Source organism: Coregonus lavaretus (assembly GCF_964263955.1).
Source record: "Coregonus lavaretus genome assembly, chromosome: 26".
Taxonomy (NCBI): domain Eukaryota; kingdom Metazoa; phylum Chordata; class Actinopteri; order Salmoniformes; family Salmonidae; genus Coregonus; species Coregonus lavaretus.
Window position 1 is genome coordinate 18,586,386 of NC_140013.1, and position 18,960 is coordinate 18,605,345.

The window sequence follows — 18,960 nt, forward strand, 5'->3', positions numbered from 1 at the left end:
CCCTGACATCCTTGGAGAGCTCTTTGATCTTGGCCATGGTGGAGAGTTTGGAATCTGATTGATTGATTGCTTCTGTGGACAGGTGTCTTTTATAAAGGTAACAAGGTGAGATTAGGAGCACTCCCTTTAAGAGTTTGCTCCTAATCTCAGCTCGTTACCTGTATAAAAGACACCTGGGAGCCAGAAATCTTTCTGATTGAGAGGGGGTCAAATACTTATTTCCCTCATTAAAATGCAAATCAATTTATAACATTTTTGACATGCGTTTTTCTGGATTTTTTTGTTGTTATTCTGTCTCTCACTGTTCAAATAAACCTACCATTAAAATTATAGACTAATCATTCATTTGTCAGTGGGCAAACGTACAAAATCAGCAGGGGATCAAGCCTACTTTTTTCCCTCACTGTAAGTGCCTTGCTCAAGGGCACATCGACAGATTTTTCACCTTGTCGGCTCGGGTATTCGAACCAGCGACCTTTCCGTTACTGGCCCAACGTTCTACCACTAAGCTACCTGTACCCCTAACACAATAGGTTCCTGTGGAGCTCAAGTTGTCAAACATGTTTAAGACATCAAAGAGTGGAACTGCATGGTTGTGTGTGCGTGTACCTGTCAAAGGAGTGGAACTGCATGGGCAGCATGGGGTGATGGGTCTCTCTCTGTACAGCAGGATCGGGGTAGGGGAGGGGCTCTGGTCTAGGCTCCGCCATCTCTACAGGCCCAGCCACTAGGCTCTTCAGGATCTCTCGGACGTTGATGTTTGAATGGCTGATGGAGGAGATGGAGGAGGCGGTCCTTAGGACCTCCAGGCCAGGTGGCTCCAAGAGGGACTCTTGGCTATGCTTTTCCCCAGAGGAGAGGCTGCCGAGCAGGGAGGACATGGCGTCAGCTCGCACGGGTCCTGAAGGGTTCAGGTCTGCTCCGTTTAACACACTGGCCACCTGGGGGGGGGGGTCGTTTAGTTATGTACTCTTGTACCTGTACTCTTCCTGGGTTTATGCACGAACACACATTATAATACAACTACAATCCAATCCAATAGAGCGAAAAAAGAGAACACAGTTTAGTATCTAGATGAGCAACCTGTTCCTCTCCAATGCCAGAGTCAGTGTGCGGCAGAGAGCCTCTCTGTATATGGAGCTCCTCTACAGGGGTGGGGGGCTCCTTACTGTGGTCAGGGTACGCCAGGGGGGTCTCTGGAACACACACACAAACACACAGTCAGGATACAAGGACACTGGGTGGGCTCACACACATTGGCCGTGTTCCAGAGCATCAAATATGTGATGCATTGTGGGTTAATGGTGATTGACTGATCTACAAATAATAATGAGTAGTCATTTAAGATGCAAGGTGATTCGTAGATCAGCCAGTCGGGAGTTGCTGACTGCAATGCAGTCGACGTCGAACAAGCCCATTCTCTCTCCATCTAACTTCCTCGTTTAGCCTCTTCTAACTTCCATCCCAGACAGACAGACATCTGCCACGTGCCTGTTGGCTGGAAACTCTCTTCCTGGTGATATTATTTATGAGGACGGTGAAGTGTCCTTCCCAGTAGCCTCTCTGATCCCATCCTCCTGGCTGATTGACTGGCTAATGGTCAACGACAGACTTCTGGAAATAGAACTAGCTTCACAACGCCCCAAACCCTCAGCATCTCTCTGTTTCTTTTACGCTCTCTCTCAATCTATCTCTCCATGTCTCGCTTGCTCTCTCTCAGTGTGTGCCCAGTGGTATGTTACTGTTCATACCACAGAGACCAGGGCTGCTTGTACAACTTTCATACACCCACCTTCCCCTCCCCTCCCCCACTTCCTCCACTCCTCCCCCACTTCCCCTCCCTTCCCCTCTCCCACTTCCCCTCTCCACTTCCATTCCTGTTTCCATGTTTAATTCTGCACAGTGCAATTAGTGGATCACATGAATTAATCATAGAGCTGAGAGGATGGGTTATGGGAGGGGTTAGAGGCGGGATTAGGGGAGGGAGTTGGATAACAAAAGCAAGCACCTGAGCTGGTAGGTGAGTTGATCTCGTGGCGATTGCTGCATGCTGATTGGCTGATCAACCTGTTGGTCTCTCTCTGGGGTTCCAGGATGTCCCGGTACTTTGACACCATGAGGACAGAGATGAAGTATACCACCGCTAGGGCCAGGAACTGGGCCTGCTTACTGTCATCCTGGAGGGGACACATATACATGTTACACAATCACACGCACACAAACATGTTACACACGCACAAGCACACACACAGTCATACTCACCACATCCCGGAATACGACAGCTCTCAGACGGTTGATGTCGACGTCCTGTAGAAGTCTGTCAGGGTCCTGAATGCGAGAAAGGTTACTGAGACATTTTCTGGTGTAGGAGATCTAAAGTGAGGAGACTAAGAGAGTCTGACATCTTAGTGGCAGTGTAACAATCTGTTTACTTAGCCGCTAGCGTATAATCCATATTACATTGCGTGTCACACTTAATGATCTCCCACACACCCCCCACTTATAGTTCCTATATGTCCTGTGTCACAGCCACCCATCAACTGTACTATTACCAACTTTATATGTTTTTTTAAATGATGAGGTTAGGTGAGGACATACCTTGTTGGCAGATGCTGCACCATAGAGGTTGTCCTGGCTCTTACTGTTGGTCCCTCTGTCCCTCTGTCTCTGTCTAACATCCAGACAGTTCCTCACTGCTACACAACACACTGGGAGGAGAGACAGACAAACAGACAGACAGACAGACAAGGTATCAGAAGCTGCATCTTGAAACGCATTAATGATATGATCACTGTTTGTTCCAAGCTGCCAGGCCAGAGTCATGGTGAAATCAACAGCCAGACAAATTTCACAGTACAGATGATGATAATGAGAGAGAGAGAGAGAGAGAGAGAGAGAGAGAGAGAGAGAGAGAGAGAGAGCGAGAGTGTGTGTGTGGAAAATTCTCCCTCGTGGACAAAGCCTATTTTAGGCTTAGGAGTTAGGTTTAGGGTTAGGGTTACAATTAGGGTTAGGGTTAGAATCAGGGTTAGGGGTTAGGTTTAGGAGTTAGGGTTAGGGGTTAAGGATAGGGTTAGGGTTAAGGTTAGGTTTAGGGTTAGGGAAAATAGGATTTTGAATGGAAATAAATGTTAGGTCCCCACAGGGATAGTAAAACATATGCTGTGTGTGTGTGTTTGTATATGTGTGTCTGTGTGTGTTTGTGTGTGTTTGTGTATGTATGGACTTGTTCTGAGTTACTTCAGAGCTAGCTTCAAAAGTCTGGCCTTTACCAAAGCACATTTACTATCTAATAGCAGTGCATTTAGAAAATGAATTAGCTAGGTTGACCACATCAAGGAACTGAATTGAATACTGGAATTACTGAAATGATCATGAAATGATTTTGCCACGGCATTTACTGATCTCATTAATCATCTAATATGACAGTTAATGTCTGTGACAAGCGCACGCACACACACACACACACACACACACACATAAACATGCGCACGCATGCATGCACACGCACACTCTTACCCAGTCGAAGACACTGTCTCATCAGGCCTCCAGAGGACATGTTCTTCTCAGCCTCTATCTCAGAGAAGTTGAGTGAGCTGGCGAACACCAGAACGTCCACCATGGCCATGAGACGGGACAGGAAGGACACAGCTGTCTCTGAAGACATGCCCTGGGTCGCCTCGATGTTCTCCAACTCAGCCTGCTCACAACGCAGGGGTTCAGGGGATAGGGGAGGGGGAGGAGGGTGAAGAGGGGACAGGGGATGGGGAGGAGGGTGAAGAGGGGACAGGGGAGGGGGTGGAGGGTGAAGAGGGGACAGGGGATGGGGTGGAGGGTGAAGAGGAGACAGTCATATACACTCAAGAAACAGAAATACTAAATATTGTTCCATTGTACCTGAGAGAATAAATGTTTGGAAAGAAAATATAACTTACAGCATATGCACTAACCTGGGTACTCTGGCCATGCACAAACAAACAGAAGAAAAAACAATAACAGATGATTCAAATCAACAGATACAATCAGCAGGTAAAGCACATATAATCCTTAACACACATAAACAAAACACACAGAGGAAACCATCACCAACATAAACAATGCTGACAAAGTAAAATCCTCATTAGCTGAATATATAGCAGAATGAAGCTGAGCAAATGAAAACGGAAACAATCGATAAAGACAATCAACTAGTCCTATTTCCTAGAGGCCGATCATTAATTTAGACCTAAACATGCAGTTCTTACTAGCCACCACTAGATGGTAGTGTGGCACCATAGAGAGGCTGAATGACTTACCGAAGGAGAGGTAGTAGAAAGACTGACTGACAGACTTACAGAAGGAGAGGTAGTAGAAAGACTGACTGACAGACTTACAGAAGGAGAGGTAGTAGAAAGACTGACTGACAGACTTACAGAAGGAGAGGTAGTAGAAAGACTGACTGACAGACTTACAGAAGGAGAGGTGGCAGCGGAGAGCAGAGGAAGGATCCCTCCACAGGCGATGATGATGTTGTCTACCATCTGAGAGAGGAGGTGGATGGTGTTGTGGACAAAGATGATGTTCTCATTGCTGTTGACAAAGTCCATGACGGATTTGGTTGAATGGCTGCAGGGAGGGAGAGAGGGAGAGAGGGAGAGAACTGGATTAAAGTTCATTTGATCAGGATGCAGTAGCATGTCACACAATGTTAAGCATAGGTCAGGTCTTATGTCAGGTCATGGTGAATAATCATCCACAGTAAGGCTAGTTGGAAAGTTGTAAGTTGCTGTGGATAAGAGCGTCTGCATGTCCCATGTGGAAGCCCTAAGTGGTCAAAAATAGTGCACTACAGAGGGCCAATGGGCTTATATACAAAGTAGTTTACTACATAGGGACTAGGGTGTGATTAGGGACATGTTCTCAGTGTCTCTGTCCCCTCACCTCCTCCAGATGTGGACGTCTGTCTCCAGGGCCAACAACAGGTCGGTGAGGAGGCGCTGGTGCATGGGCGACCATTTGAACTCTGGGATGCGGAACATGGTGGTGCGAGGGCCAGGGCTGAACTGGCGACGCTGCTCCTCGGTCATGGGCATCCCTCTGAAGCCCAGGTCCACACGCAGGTCACGCTCTAACTGGGCTGCTGTACGACCATGGAGGGACTGACACACACACATTAGACACATACACACACACAGACACACACAAAACACTGTAATTCACAGAGTGTATAAAGCAGAGTGTATAAATTAAAATGAGTCATTACATAACAGTAAAGAAGAGACACTATTAATAGTCCTTTAGTCCTCACTCTCCTCCTCCTCCTCCTCCTCCTCCTTCCCTCTCCCCCCTCCTCCTCCCCTCTCCCCCCTCCTCCTCCTACTCTCTCCTCCCCCACTCCTCCTCCTCCTCCTACTCTCTCCTCCTCCTTCCCTCTCCTCCTCCTCCTCCTCCTCCTCCTCTCTCCTCTCTCTCCTCTCATCCTTCCTCGCATCAGACTCACTAACAGGGGGGAGAGAGGAGGGAGAAAGGGAAGTGGGAGAGATGAGGAAGAGAGGACAAGAGGGAGGGAGGGAGGTCTTGTAACTTGACTAACCTGTGTAGTAGTAGTGGTCTGTATCTTCTTAACCTCCTTGTCCTTTCCGTCGTCTGACCTCTCTGTGTCTGAGGTGGTGCTGACTGCATCCGCCCCACAACCTTTCCCACCAGCCAAAGGCTCGCCCCCCTCCGACACCCCAGACCCTCCAGCCCTAGCTCCAGCCCCCTTCTCTGTGAACTCTGACCCCTTAGAGCAGGCCTCTTCCCTGGGCATGGAGGTGACATCACCCAGGGTGGTCTGGAGCTTAAACCTCTCCTCCTCCAGGATGCTGCTGATCGGACCACCAGGAGTGACCGTGCCGACGGTCCCCAGCTCAGAGCTGCCCGTCATGTGGGCCAGCAGGCCCAGGTTATGGCTGTGGCCTGGTGGGATTGGGGACTCGGGGTCTGGATCTGGGTTAGAACCAGGACTTGGCAGGACCAGGGGCTCCTCCTGTTGAGTTCAGTTCAGTTTAGTTAACTTGCACATACCAAAACACAAGCAGAAGAAAAGAAAGATTAACTAACCTGGCCAAACAGGACGCTGCTGTTGCTAGGGAGATTGTCCTTGTCGTCGTCAGCGAGGGTGATGAGGGGACCGGTGTTGTGGTTGTCGGGGACGACAGCGACGGTTGCGTTGGGGACCAGTACTCCGCTGGCAGCACTGCTGCTCAGCTTCTCTACAGCAGCACAGTACACGTTGTCCAATAGGGAGTCCACCTGGACCAATGCCCCGCCCCTGTCCTCAGAGACAACACCCCCAGCCACACCCACTGTCATGCCCAGCGGCTCTGGAGACAGGTCCAGGTCATCCAGCTTCACCTCCGTCGCTTCCACCTGGGGAGAGGGAGGGATTGATTGATTAGCTGATTGATGGATTGATTGATTAACTGACTGACTGACATTGATTTTAAGAGTCTACTTGCAAGAACTGTGATATGTGGTGTTTTTTTCCTGAATGCACTGACTGGAAGTTGCTCTGGATAAGAGTATCTGCTAAATTAATCAGTTGTAAAAACTATGAAAACAGACGGATACCATACCTTCTCAGCCTTGATGTCCACCAACAGGTCATGAACCTCCACTCTGACCCCTGACCCCGTCCTCCCCGTCCTCCCTGTCCCCCCGAGCCCCCCCTCCTCCCTCGTCTTCCCCTCCGACAGTATGTTCCGGGGGTGGCCGGGGGTCTCGGGGTAGTCGGCCTCGCTCTCCGGGGTCTGTGTCTGGGAGTGGTCGTCTATCTCTCTGATCTCCATGTTTCCCTGGATGCCCCCGGCCTGGAGGTCCTGCAGGCCTGAGATGGTGCTGACCAGACCCTTCCTCCCCTTCTTAATGTTCTCCTCCTCCTGACGCTGGTAGTCCTCATACATCTTAGCCAGGTACTCCTTATGGGCCTCGTACGTTACCTACAGTATAGGACAGACATTATCAATAATCAATAATCTATAATTAATCATCTATAACTAATAATCAAGCTCATCTCAGCCAGGTACTCCATATGTGCCTCGTATAAGTTACCATATAGAGGGAGAGACATGATCAATAACTAAATCAAAAGTAGTGCACTATATAGGGAATAGGGTGCCATTTGGGACGCAGCCAGCCACTGAGTCTTACCTTGGAGTGAGCGATGGAGAGTGTATCCACCCAGACCCTCCAACCTCCCCACTCATACTTGATGGCATGGTAGAGCAGGATCCTGAAGATGTTATAGACCATCTCCATCATCTTCTGTTCCTCTGGGTTTTTAGGGTTGATATAGCCCAGACTGAACATCCAGTCCTGCCATACTGAACACTGCAACAGACACCTAGAACACATACAGCGAATAATATATACTATTACAACTATTAGGTTCTCATTACTAGAGCAAACACCATGAGAGACCTTCGCTACATAGTCAGTAGTTAAAGTAGGGCTTTAGGCCAACATCATATTCTCAAGTACTCCCTCTGATCATTGCTCGGTTCTAATGTGACTTGATCACCAGCCACTCTATCAGTGAAACAGTCACAATTCATTTTGATCACTTATATTATGTTAATTAGCTAAATGATCTGATGCTTTGATATATAGTCAGCTGTTAGACAATAATAGTGAGTATATTGGTCATAATAGTCATCAGTTATACCATCAATATCGCTTGAATGATTTATCATTGACGCCTGAAGATACTGACAACAGGATGCTAACAGTGCTGTCACTGCTGGGAAGAGTCATTACACAGCTGTAAATTATAGAGTGACTGTGTGTGTGTGTGTGTGTGTGTGTGCATGCGTGTGTGTGTGCGTGCGTGCATGTCCTCACCGTCGGTTTTCGCGGCTGTTGCTGAACAGTTTGATCATGTCTGAGAGGAAGAGACGTCGAACCTCCATCAGCTCAACGCTGGGGGACGAGCTCTTCAACAGGGTCGCTACTACCTTAAGGATCACTGGAACACACACACATACACATGACTTTGCTAAGTCTGCACTTTAAATCAAGTTTGACTTGACTACAATAACATTCAGTAAGACAGCAGACAGACTTACTGGGGTTCTGTATCTTGATTGTAGAGTCTGGTTCAGGGTGGGGTTTGTGGACGACCTGTGTACACACCTGCTCCGTCAGGATCTGATGGGAAGAACACAGACAATCACTAAATAGGTAATAGGGTGTCATTTGGGATGCACCACGGTAGTCTCTGCTTCAAACAGGACAGTGGAGTGGATATCATGAGGTTATATGAGGTTATTAGCACGAGGTTATAACCATCTCTGACCCCACTGCCACAAGATCTGCAGGTCACGCATTGGCCTGTTCAGCCATCTCAGGACCCATGGCCAGCCAGACCCACAACGCAACCCGGAGCAGTGACACCTGGAGGGAAATCATACTCAACTACGAGGGATCCCTGAAGAAGAAGTATGTGTGTGGGTAGTTATAGAGAAGTTACAAAGAAGAACGTACCTCGTACAGCGTGTTGTAGATGGTCACAGACACAGTATTAGTGTGAAGCATCAGCCTCTCCCCCAGGAGAGTGAAGAGACTGTGTGTGTGCATGATCTCAACCTTCCTTCTGTGGACAGACACACACACAGTAACCCTGTTAGAAGTCCCTGGACGACAGTTTTACACTTCAGACAATACTTATTTTAAGAGAAGAGAAGAGGGGAGAAGAGAAGAAGAGACGAGAGGAGAAGAAGATAATATATTTCATAGATCCAGACCTCTCTTGGGGACAGTCTTTCATTGAGGGAGGGAGGGAGGGAGGGAAAATAACTAACTTGTGTCCCAGGTGTTTGAGGAAGTATCCCAGGACTTTGAGGGACTGGACTCTGATGCTCTCAGTCTTAGAGGCCAGCAGCTTGTACATCACCCTGGAACAGGACAGGAGACATATGAATCACATTTAAATATGGCCCAGTTAATGATTGTGTCCCCTATGGGCTCTGGTCATAAGTAGCGCACTATAAAGGGAATAGAGTGCTGGGACGTATACAATGAAACCAGACTGAACTAGTCGGGTGTGCAGGGAAAGACCTCCCTGTCTGCGTTGAGTGTCTGTTTGTCAGTGTGATGACTAAATTTGTTTCCTGATCAAAACGGAGCCATTCAATTTCCTGCAGTGAAGATTCTGAGAACTCTGCAGGAGTCAGTGGCTGATATACATGTATATTTCATAGAACACACAGGGCATACAGTACGTTTGATCATCAGCGTCATAACATTTCTATGTAGATTTCTACTTACAGAATATGTGAATTATTCAACAGGTATCATGTATATTCACAACACTAGCTTCATTGTTAGAGATGTGATGTTATTACATGCATTTTGTGCATCAATAGCAAGGGGGCTTTGTTCCCCAAGGGCTGTGTGTGTGTGTGTGTGTGTGTACCGTATGCCGTTCCTCTGGTCGAAGGCTGGAATCATGGAGGCTGGGTGTTCTGACATCAGAGCCACTACCAGCTGAAGAACATCATGGATATTATCATCCTAGAGAGAGAGAGAGAGAGAGAGAGAGAGAGAGAGAGAGGTGAAGGGGGGAGAGAGTGATGGGGGAGAGAGAGCGAGAGAGGGGGGGTGAGAGATGGGGAGAGAGAGAGGTGGAGGGGGGAGAGAGAGAGGGGGGTTGAGTGGGGAGAGAGAGAGAGAGAGAGAGAGAGAGAGAGAGAGAGAGAGAGAGAGAGAAGGGGGGGGGGGGGTGAGAGATGGGGAGGGAGAAAGAGAGACAGAGAGAGAGATTATAGCACCATACAGTAGAGCATCATCAATGTGGACAGACCTCTCAACCCTATACCACTACAGCACAAGACCATGGGGACTTGAAACTCACCTCATGCATGGTTAGCAGGTAGTTCAGGATACTCTGCAGCTCATCCTCCTTCACGCCTCGGTCCTAAGAAATTACACACACGTTTTCAGCATGTTCAGTGTTTGTTCCCCAGTCTCCTGTTGTTCCGAGACTTTACAGTGATGTAAAGTTCAAACACTTCTGATGAGGAACCAGACTCTCTGCAGGAACAGATTGGAAGTTAATTGCTGTTTGAGCTGTATGTGTGCGTGTGTGCGTGTGTGTGTGTGTGTGTGTGTCTGTGTGTAGCTGATGCTGTTCAGAATTGTAGATATGTTTTATTAGTAGCCTGTTTATTTTCCCACCGTTGTTTAAATTCTGTAGTGGCCACGGGCTGCAGACCTAGGCCATTGGGGGGTGGTAGTTGTGGCAGAAATGGAGCCTGCTGCCATGTTGTTGAAGCTAAGCAATTGATTTGAACACAACACCGACAGACCTGAACCTGCATGCTGATTGGACATTATGGTTCAAGAGCAATTACCCATGATGCCTTTCTCTGGTGGAGATAATAATCAAACTGTTTTTGTTTTGGAGTTGAGGTACGTGTGTGTGTGTGTATGTATGTGTGCAGTACCTTGAGGATGAGTTGTTTGAGGAACAGCAACATGAAAGCCCTGAGAGAGATGATCTCCTGCTGGGTGGGCCTTGGACCATCTGAGGACAAACACAGACTGAGTCACTGGGATCAATAACGCTCGCTCGCACGCACGCACACAGACGGTTGGTTATTGATTACAGCTGCAGCCCAACACTAGGCTCTGATACAACATCTATTAACATTAACTTCACTCTGCTCTGTGGTTTTAAGACATATTGTATGTGAGAGCGTCCAGTAAATACTGTACATGACCAAAAGTATGTGGACACCTGCTCATTGAACATCTCATTCCAAAATCATGGGCATTAGTATGGAGTTGGTCCCCCCTTTGCTGCTATAACAGCCTCCACTCTTCTGGGAAGGCTTTCCATTAGATGTTGGAACATTGCTGCGGTAACTTGCTTCCATTCAGCCACAAGAGCATTAGTGAGGTCGGGCACTTATGTTGGCATTCCAATTCATCCCAAAGGTGTTCGATGGGGTTGTGGTCAGGGCTCTGTGCAGGCCAGTCAAGTTCTTCCACACTGATCTCAACAAACCATTTCTGTACGGACCTCGCTTTGTGCACGGGGACATTGTCATGCTGAAACAGGAAAGGGCCTTTCCACAAACTGTTGGAAGCACAGAATCGTCTAGAATGTAATTGTATGCTGTAGCGTTAAGATTTCCCTTCACTGGAACTAAGGGGCATAGCCCGAACCATGAAAAACAGCCCCAGACCATTATTCCTCCTCCACCAAACTTTACAGTTGGCACTATTCATTGGGGCAGGTAGCGTTCTCCTGGCATCCGCCAAACCCAGATTTGTCCGTCGGACTGCCAGATGGTGAAGCGTGATTCATCACTCTAGAGAATGCGTTTCCACTGGCGGCGAGCTTTACACCACTCCAGCCGACGCTTTGCATTGCGCATGGTGATCTTCGGCCATGGAAACCCATTTTATGAAGCTCCCGACGAACTGTTCTTGTGTCGGTAGTGAGTGTTGTTGCAACCAAGGACAGACGATTTTAAGGCGCTACGTGCTTCAGCACTCGGCGGTCCCGCTCTGTGAGCTTGTATGGCCTACCACTGCGCAGGTGAGCCTTGCTCCTAGATGTTTCCACTTTACAATAAGCACTTACAGGTGACTGGGGCAGCTCTAGCAGAGCAGAAATTTGACAAGCTGACTTGTTAGAAAGGTGGCATCCTATGACGGTGCCACGTTGAAAGTCACTGAGCTCTTCAGTAAGGCCATTCTGCTGCCAATAATTGGCTATGGAGATTGCATGGCTGTGTGCTCGATTTTATATACCTGTCAGCAACGGTTGTGGCTGAAATAGCCGAATCCACTCATTTGAAGGGTTGTCCACATACTTTTGTATATATAGTGTACGTGGACAGGTTGCTGCCACAGAGAGATCAATAACACAGAGCTATTAATTTACACACAAGACATATGACAATGTCTCCCAGAGTGAGGATAGTCCTCTGCTGTCAGACACAATGTAACACAACATCTGACTGTCCTGTTTCCCCTCAGAAATCAATGGAACCCCTTCAACACAGGTTCCCTGAGCTCCTTGTGACACTGATTAATAGAAAGCCATCTGAGAACACAGTACAGGGACAGAACAAGTCGCTAGATAACAGTATCATTAACAACACAGCTGCATCCACATTCTGCATCCAACTTAATCACAACCAATTACATTCATGGACAGTTGATCCTCAGGCTCTCATTGGTTGGTTCAGTCCACCTGCCCTGAGGGTATTGGGCAGGAGGACGATAAGGTTCACTTTATTGATAAATTATTTATGTTTGTGTTATTAATGCAGAAATCCACTTTCTCCTCCTCACTACAGTGAGTCAGTGTGACTGGACTGGTAATTAATCCATAGCAATCATGAGTGTGCATCCTACACACATCCTATTATAGAGACTTAGGAAATTGAACTCATTTCACTTTCACCCTTGGCTTGGTTCAGATAAAGCAGGCAGTAATAGCTTTGGATAATATTGATCAATACTCATTGTTATTACTGTGAGGATACACAGGTTCCCAGCCATGTGCAAGATGAGACAATATTAGCTGAGTCCAAAATGGCACACTATTCCTTATAGTGCCTCATAGGGCTCTGTTAAAAAGTAGTGCATTGTGTAGGGAATAGGGTGCCATTTGGAATGTAGACAATATTGTTATGGCTCTTATCCAAATGGATCAGTTCCAGACGCTGGGAGCGTGGAGACCTGAAATTAGAAATTCGACTTCAGAGGATGTGACTACATAAGAGGAGCAGGACCAACAGACTGTGTGTCTAAGGCAGGTGGAGCTGGAACAGCAGGTGAACACACTCCAGTCAGCACAGACCCAGACAACAGTCCAGCACAACAACACCCCCTTAACTAGACCTGGAGAGCTGGAGGTAGAGAGAGACATGTCTGCACTCTGGACTGACAGAGCAAGAGAGCGTGAGAGAGAGAGAGAGAGAGAGAGAGAGAGAGAGAGAGAGAGAGAGAGAGAGAGAGAGAGACTGACCCAAACTTAAGGAAAGCTTTGACTATGTACAGACTCAGTGAGCATAGCCTTGCTATTGAGAAAGGCCGCCGTAGGCAGACCTGGCTCTCAAGAGAAGACAGGCTATGTGCACACTGCCCACAAAATGAGGTGGAAACTGAGCTGCACTTCCTAACCTCCTGCCAAATGTATGACCATATTAGAGACACATATTTCCCTCAGATTACAGCGATCCACAAAGAATTCGAAAACAAACCCAATTTTGATAAACTCCCTTATCTACTGGGTGAAAAACCACAGTGTGCCATCACAGCTGCAAGATTTGTGACCTGTTGCCACAAGAAAAGGGCAACCAGTGAAGAACAAACACCATTGTAAATACAACCCATATTTATGTTTATTTATTTTCCCATTTGTACTTTAACTATTTGCACATTGTTACAACACTGTATATATACATAATATGACATTTGAAATGTCTTTATTCTTTTGAAACTTCTGAGTGTAATGTTTACTGTTAATATTTATTGTTTATTTCACTTTTGTTTACTATCTACTTCCCTTGCTTTGGCAATTTTAACACACGTTTCCCATGCCAATAAATCCCTTAAATTGAATTGAATTGAATTGAGAGAGATTGTGTGTGTGCGAGCGCATGTTAGGGAATGAGAGAAATTAAGCCTGCACTGCAGTGGCTGTCTGTGAGAGGTTGATGCATTGGTTTAATTTGATGGCTCTCTATTTACAGATGCCCAGAGAAACCAGCAGCAACATCTCCAGAGACAAAGTGTGGCTGCGTCCCAAATGGCACTATATTCCCTACAATCCCTACATAGTCCACTACTTTTACCTATGGGCCCTGGTTAAAAGTAGTGCACTATATAGGGAATAGGGTGCCATTTGGGATGAAGCCAGAGTGTCCCTGCAGCAGCAGCTCTGTTCCAACCACCATCTCTTTGTTCTTATAATTGAACAATTGATTATCTACTAGCTCTCTCCCTATCTCCCTTTCCCTTTATCTCTCTCCCTATCTAGAGTCAACACCACAGTGGTCTGAGACAAAGGAAAACCAGATCTAATGGAAATAGAATGATCATAAAATTACCTCCAGGTTCTGGTGAGGACACTGTCCTCACTATTTTACCAACTATACTGTTCCTCTCTTTCGTTCCTCCCACAGGGATTCCAGAACAATCAGCAAAATATTGTCTGCATCCCAATTGGCACCCTATTCCCTTTGTAGTGTACTACTTTTGAACAGAGTCCAGACTTACACTTCTGTTAATGTCATGGATCCCCCCAGTACTGCTGCTCATTCCGTTCACCAGTTCCGGAGGTCTACATCACCGGCTTTCTAGGCGTCACTGACATGGATCATTACCACCAACCCCGGACTGTCTTGTCCCATGTCCATTGGTCTCGTGAGTACTGTGTATAGTGCTCTTGTTGTTTACGGGTCTCGTCCTGTGTATTGTGTAGAGGTTACACCTCGCTCTTTGTTTGGTTACATCCCTTTTGTATATACAGTGGGGAGAACAAGTATTTGATACACTGCCGATTTTGCAGGTTTTCCTACTTACAAAGCATGTAGAGGTCTGTAATTTTTATCATAGGTACACTTCAACTGTGAGAGACGGAATCTAAAACAAAAATCCAGAAAATCACATTATATGATTTTTAAGTAATTAATTTGCATTTTATTGCATGACATAAGTATTTGATCACCTACCAACAAGTAAGAATTCCGGCTCTCACAGATCTGTTAGTTTTTCTTTAAGAAGCCCTCCTGTTCTCCACTCATTACCTGTATTAACTGCACCTGTTTGAACTCGTTACCTGTCTAAAAGACACCTGTCCACACACTCAATCAAACAGACGCCAACCTCTCCACAATGGCCAAGACCAGAGAGCTGTGTAAGGACATCAGGGATAAAATTGTAGACCTGCACAAGGCTGGGATGGGCTACAGGACAATAGGCAAGCAGCTTGGTGAGAAGGCAACAAATGTTGCCGCAATTATTAGAAAATGGAAGAAGTTCAAGATGACGGTCAATCACCTTCGGTCTGGGGCTCCATGCAAGATCTCACCTCGTCGGGCATCAATGATCATGAGGAAGGTGAGGGATCAGCCCAGAACTACACGGCAGGACCTGGTCAATGACCTGAAGAGAGCTGGGACCAGAGTCTCAAAGAAAACAATTACTAACACACTACGCCGTCATGGATTCAAATCCTGCAGCGCACGCAAGGTCCCCCTGCTCAAGCCAGGGCATGTCCAGGCCCGTCTGAAGTTTGCCAATGACCATCTGGATGATCCAGAGGAGGAATGGGAGAAGGTAATGTGGTCTGATGAGACAAAAAACTAAACTAAACTCCACTCGCCGTGTTTGGAGGAAGAAGAAGGATGTGTACAACTCCAAGAACACCATCCCAACCGTGAAGCATGGAGGTGGAAACATCATTCTTTGGGGATGCTTTTCTGCAAAGGGGACAGGACGACTGCACCGTATTGAGGGGAGGATGGATGGGACCATGTATCGCGAGATCTTGGCCAACAACCTCCTTCCCTCAGTAAGAGCATTGAAGATGGGTCGTGGATGGGTCTTCCAGCATGACAACGACCCGAAACACACAGCCAGGGCAACTAAGGAGTGGCTCCGTAAGAAGCATTTTAAGGTCCTGGAGTGGCCTAGCCAGTCTCCAGACCTGAAACCAATAGAAAATCTTTGGAGGGAGCTGAAAGTCCGTATTGCCCAGCGACAGCCCCGAAACCTGAAGGATCTGGAGAAGGTCTGTATGGAGGAGTGGGCCAAAATCCCTGCTGCAGTGTGTGCAAACCTGGTCAAGACCTACAGGAAACATATGATCTCTGTAATTGCAAACAAAGGTTTCTGTACCAAATATTAAGCTCTGCTTTTCGGATGTATCAAATACTTATGTCATGCAATAAAATGCAAATTAATTACTTAAAAATCATACAATGTGATTTTCTGGATTTTTGTTTTAGATTCCGTCTCTCACAGTTGAAGTGTACCTATGATAAAAATTACAGACCTCTACATGCTTTGTAAGTAGGAAAACCTGAAAAATCGGCAGTGTATCAAATACTTGTTCTCCCCACTGTATATACGTGTTTGTGTTGGGTGGAGTAAATAAACCCCTAATACGTATTCCTGCGCCTGTCTTCAAATCATTATACAACGTGACAGAATAATCAACCCATAAAAATGGAGACAGCGGGAAGAGCTGGCGACCATTGTAGAGATAGTCCAGCATCACGAGGACTGTCTCTCCAGACTCTGCAGCGCCATGGACAGCGTGCTGGCAACCATCCTGCGGTTGGAGGGGAAAGTGCAGTCCCTCCAGTCTCCAGCACTGGTTCCGGCACCAGCCCCCACACCACCACTACCGGCCTCTGTTCCATCTGAGCCGGTCAGCGGAATACCCCTGTCCCTCCCGGAGCGCTCTGACGGCACTCCAGCGAGATGCAAGGGATTTCCTTCTGCAATGCAACCTGTACCTCGGTCGCTACGCCGAGGCTGTCTCCGGGAGAGACAGGATTGCCACAGTCATCTCGGCACTGACCGGACGGGCCCTGGACTGGTGTGGGACGTGGACGCCGACATATGGCAGGCCCTGCGTACGGAACCGGCACCTGCACAGTGCCCGGAGAACCGTGCCTACGTGTCCACGGGTGTGCGAGACCGCCTCCTTTCCTGGGCGCACACGCCGCCTTAGTCGGGTCATCCTGGGATAGGCCGTACCATCGCCTGCCTGACTGAGAAGTACTGGTGGCCCACCTTGGCTAGGGACGTCAGGGTTTACGTCTCTTCCTGCTCCATCTGTGCCCAGTCTAAGACACCCAGACTCCTCCCTTATGGAAAGCTCCTCCCCCTGCCGGCTCCACAACAACCCTGTTCTCACCTCTCGTTGGACTTTGTCACTGACCTTCCCCCCTCCCAGGGGAACACCGCCGTTCTCGTTGTTGTGGACCGGTTTTCCAAAGCTTGTCGCCTCCATGCAAACTGGCCATCGGCCATGCAAACTGCGGAGGCTCTGCAAACTGCGGAGGCTCTTTTTACGCACGTCTTCCGGCACTACGGGATCCCGGAGGACATTGTGTCAGACCGTGGTCCTCAGTTCACCTCACGCGTATGGAAAGCGTTCATGGAACGCCTGGGTATCACGGTCAGTCTCACCTACGGGTATCGTCCTCAGGCTAATGGGCAGGTGGAGAGGGTCAATCAGGAAGTGGGCAGGTTCCCGTGGTGTTACTGTCAGGATCGGCCGGGGGAGTGGGTGGATTTTCTACCTTGTGCTGAGTACGAGTAGAATTCCCTCCGCCACTCCTCCACTAACATCACTCCTTTCCAGTGCGTGTTGGGGTATCAGCCGGCCCTTGCACCTTGGCATCCGAGCCAGACCGAGGCCCCTGAGGTGGACGAGTGGTTTCGGCGCGCTGAGGAGATCTGGAACGCTGCGCACACTCGTCTCCAGCGGGCCGTGCGTCGACCGCCACCGCAGTGAGGCACCTGTTTTCTCTTTTGTATATACACTACCGGTCAAAAGTTTTAGAACACCTACTGGTCCTCTGTAGCTCAATTGGTAGAGCATGGCACTTGTAACGCCAGGGTAGTGGGTTCGATCCCCGGGACCACCCATACATAAAAATGTATGCCCACATGACTGTAAGACGCTTTGGATAAAAGAGTCTGCTAAATGGCATATTATTATTCAAGGGTTTTTCTTTATTTTTACTATTTTCTACATTGTAGAATAATAGTTAAGACATCAAAACTATGAAATAACACATATGGAATCATGTAGTAGCCAAAAAGGTGTTAAAACAAATCAAAATATATTTTATATTTGAGATTCTTCAAATAGCCACCTTTTGCCTTGATGACACCTTTGCACACTTGCCATTCTTTCAACCAGCTTCATGAGGTAGTCAACTGGAATGCATTTCAATTAACAGGTATGCCTTCTTAAAAGTTAATTTGTGGAATTTCATTCCTTCTTAATGTGTTTGAGCCAATCACTTGTGTTGTGACAAGGTAGGGTGGGTATACAGAAGATAGCCCTATTTGGTAAAATACCAAGTTCATATTATGTCAAGAACAGCTCAAATAAGCAAAGAGAAACGACAGTCCATCATTACTTTAAGACATGAAGGTCAGTCAATACGGAACATTTCAAGAACTTTGAAAGTTTCTTCAAGTGCAGTCGCAAAAACCATCAAGCGCTATGATGAAACTGGCTCTCATGAGGACCACCACAGGAAAGGAAGACCCAGAGTTATCTCCGCTGCAGAGGATAAGTTCATTAGAGTAACTGCACCTCAGAAATTGCAGCCCAAATAAATTAGACTGTGTGAATCAGGCCTTCATGGTCGTATTGCTGCAAAGAAACCACTACTAAAGGACACCAATAAGAAGAAGAGACTTGCTTGGGCCAAGAAACACAAGCAATGGACATTAGACCGGTGGAAATGTGTCCTTTGGTCTGGAGTCCAAATTTGATATTTTTGGTTCAAACCGCCGTGTCTTTGTGAGACGCGGTGTGGGTGAACGGATGATCTCCGCATGTGTATTTCCCACCGTAAAGCATGGAGGAGGAGGTGTTATGGTGTGGGGTGCTTTGCTGGTGACACTGTATGTGATTTATTTAGAATTCAAGGCACACTTAACCAGCATGGCTACCACAGCATTCTGCATCGATACACCATCCCATCTGGTTTGGGCTTACTGGGACTATCATTTGTTTTTCAACAGGACAATGACCCAACACACCTCCAGGCTGTGTAAGGGCTATTATAACAAAAAGGAGTTATGGAGTGCTGCATCAGATGACCTGGCCTCCACAATCCCCCGAACTCAACCAAATTGAGATGGTTTGGGATGAGTCGGACCGCAGAGTGAAGGAAAAGCAGCCAACAAGTGCTCAGCATATGTGGGAACTCCATCAAGACTGTTGGA

At 47.4% G+C, this 18,960-nt stretch overlaps 1 protein-coding gene across 2 annotated transcripts in view; it reads right to left on the reverse strand.

Annotated features, from left to right (window-relative positions):
* LOC311101415 (neurobeachin-like) overlaps positions 1–18,960 on the reverse strand; it is a gene marked incomplete at both ends in the record, with an annotated part of 295,001 nt that overhangs the window by 167,483 nt on the left and 108,558 nt on the right. The window contains 20 exons of one of the 2 annotated variants that reach the window (XM_084142550.1): positions 610–941; positions 1,084–1,196; positions 2,009–2,177; positions 2,263–2,328; positions 2,599–2,708; positions 3,520–3,700; positions 3,936–3,959; positions 4,452–4,605; positions 4,921–5,138; positions 5,573–6,007; positions 6,082–6,390; positions 6,597–6,959; positions 7,171–7,363; positions 7,861–7,984; positions 8,085–8,166; positions 8,503–8,611; positions 8,820–8,912; positions 9,434–9,531; positions 9,872–9,934; positions 10,464–10,543. In XM_084142550.1, the coding sequence (XP_083998676.1) occupies positions 610–941; positions 1,084–1,196; positions 2,009–2,177; positions 2,263–2,328; positions 2,599–2,708; positions 3,520–3,700; positions 3,936–3,959; positions 4,452–4,605; positions 4,921–5,138; positions 5,573–6,007; positions 6,082–6,390; positions 6,597–6,959; positions 7,171–7,363; positions 7,861–7,984; positions 8,085–8,166; positions 8,503–8,611; positions 8,820–8,912; positions 9,434–9,531; positions 9,872–9,934; positions 10,464–10,543 (3,316 nt within the window). The remainder of the gene's footprint in view (positions 1–609; positions 942–1,083; positions 1,197–2,008; positions 2,178–2,262; positions 2,329–2,598; positions 2,709–3,519; positions 3,701–3,935; positions 3,960–4,451; positions 4,606–4,920; positions 5,139–5,572; positions 6,008–6,081; positions 6,391–6,596; positions 6,960–7,170; positions 7,364–7,860; positions 7,985–8,084; positions 8,167–8,502; positions 8,612–8,819; positions 8,913–9,433; positions 9,532–9,871; positions 9,935–10,463; positions 10,544–18,960) is intronic. The other variant, XM_084142549.1, reaches the window with a different exon arrangement.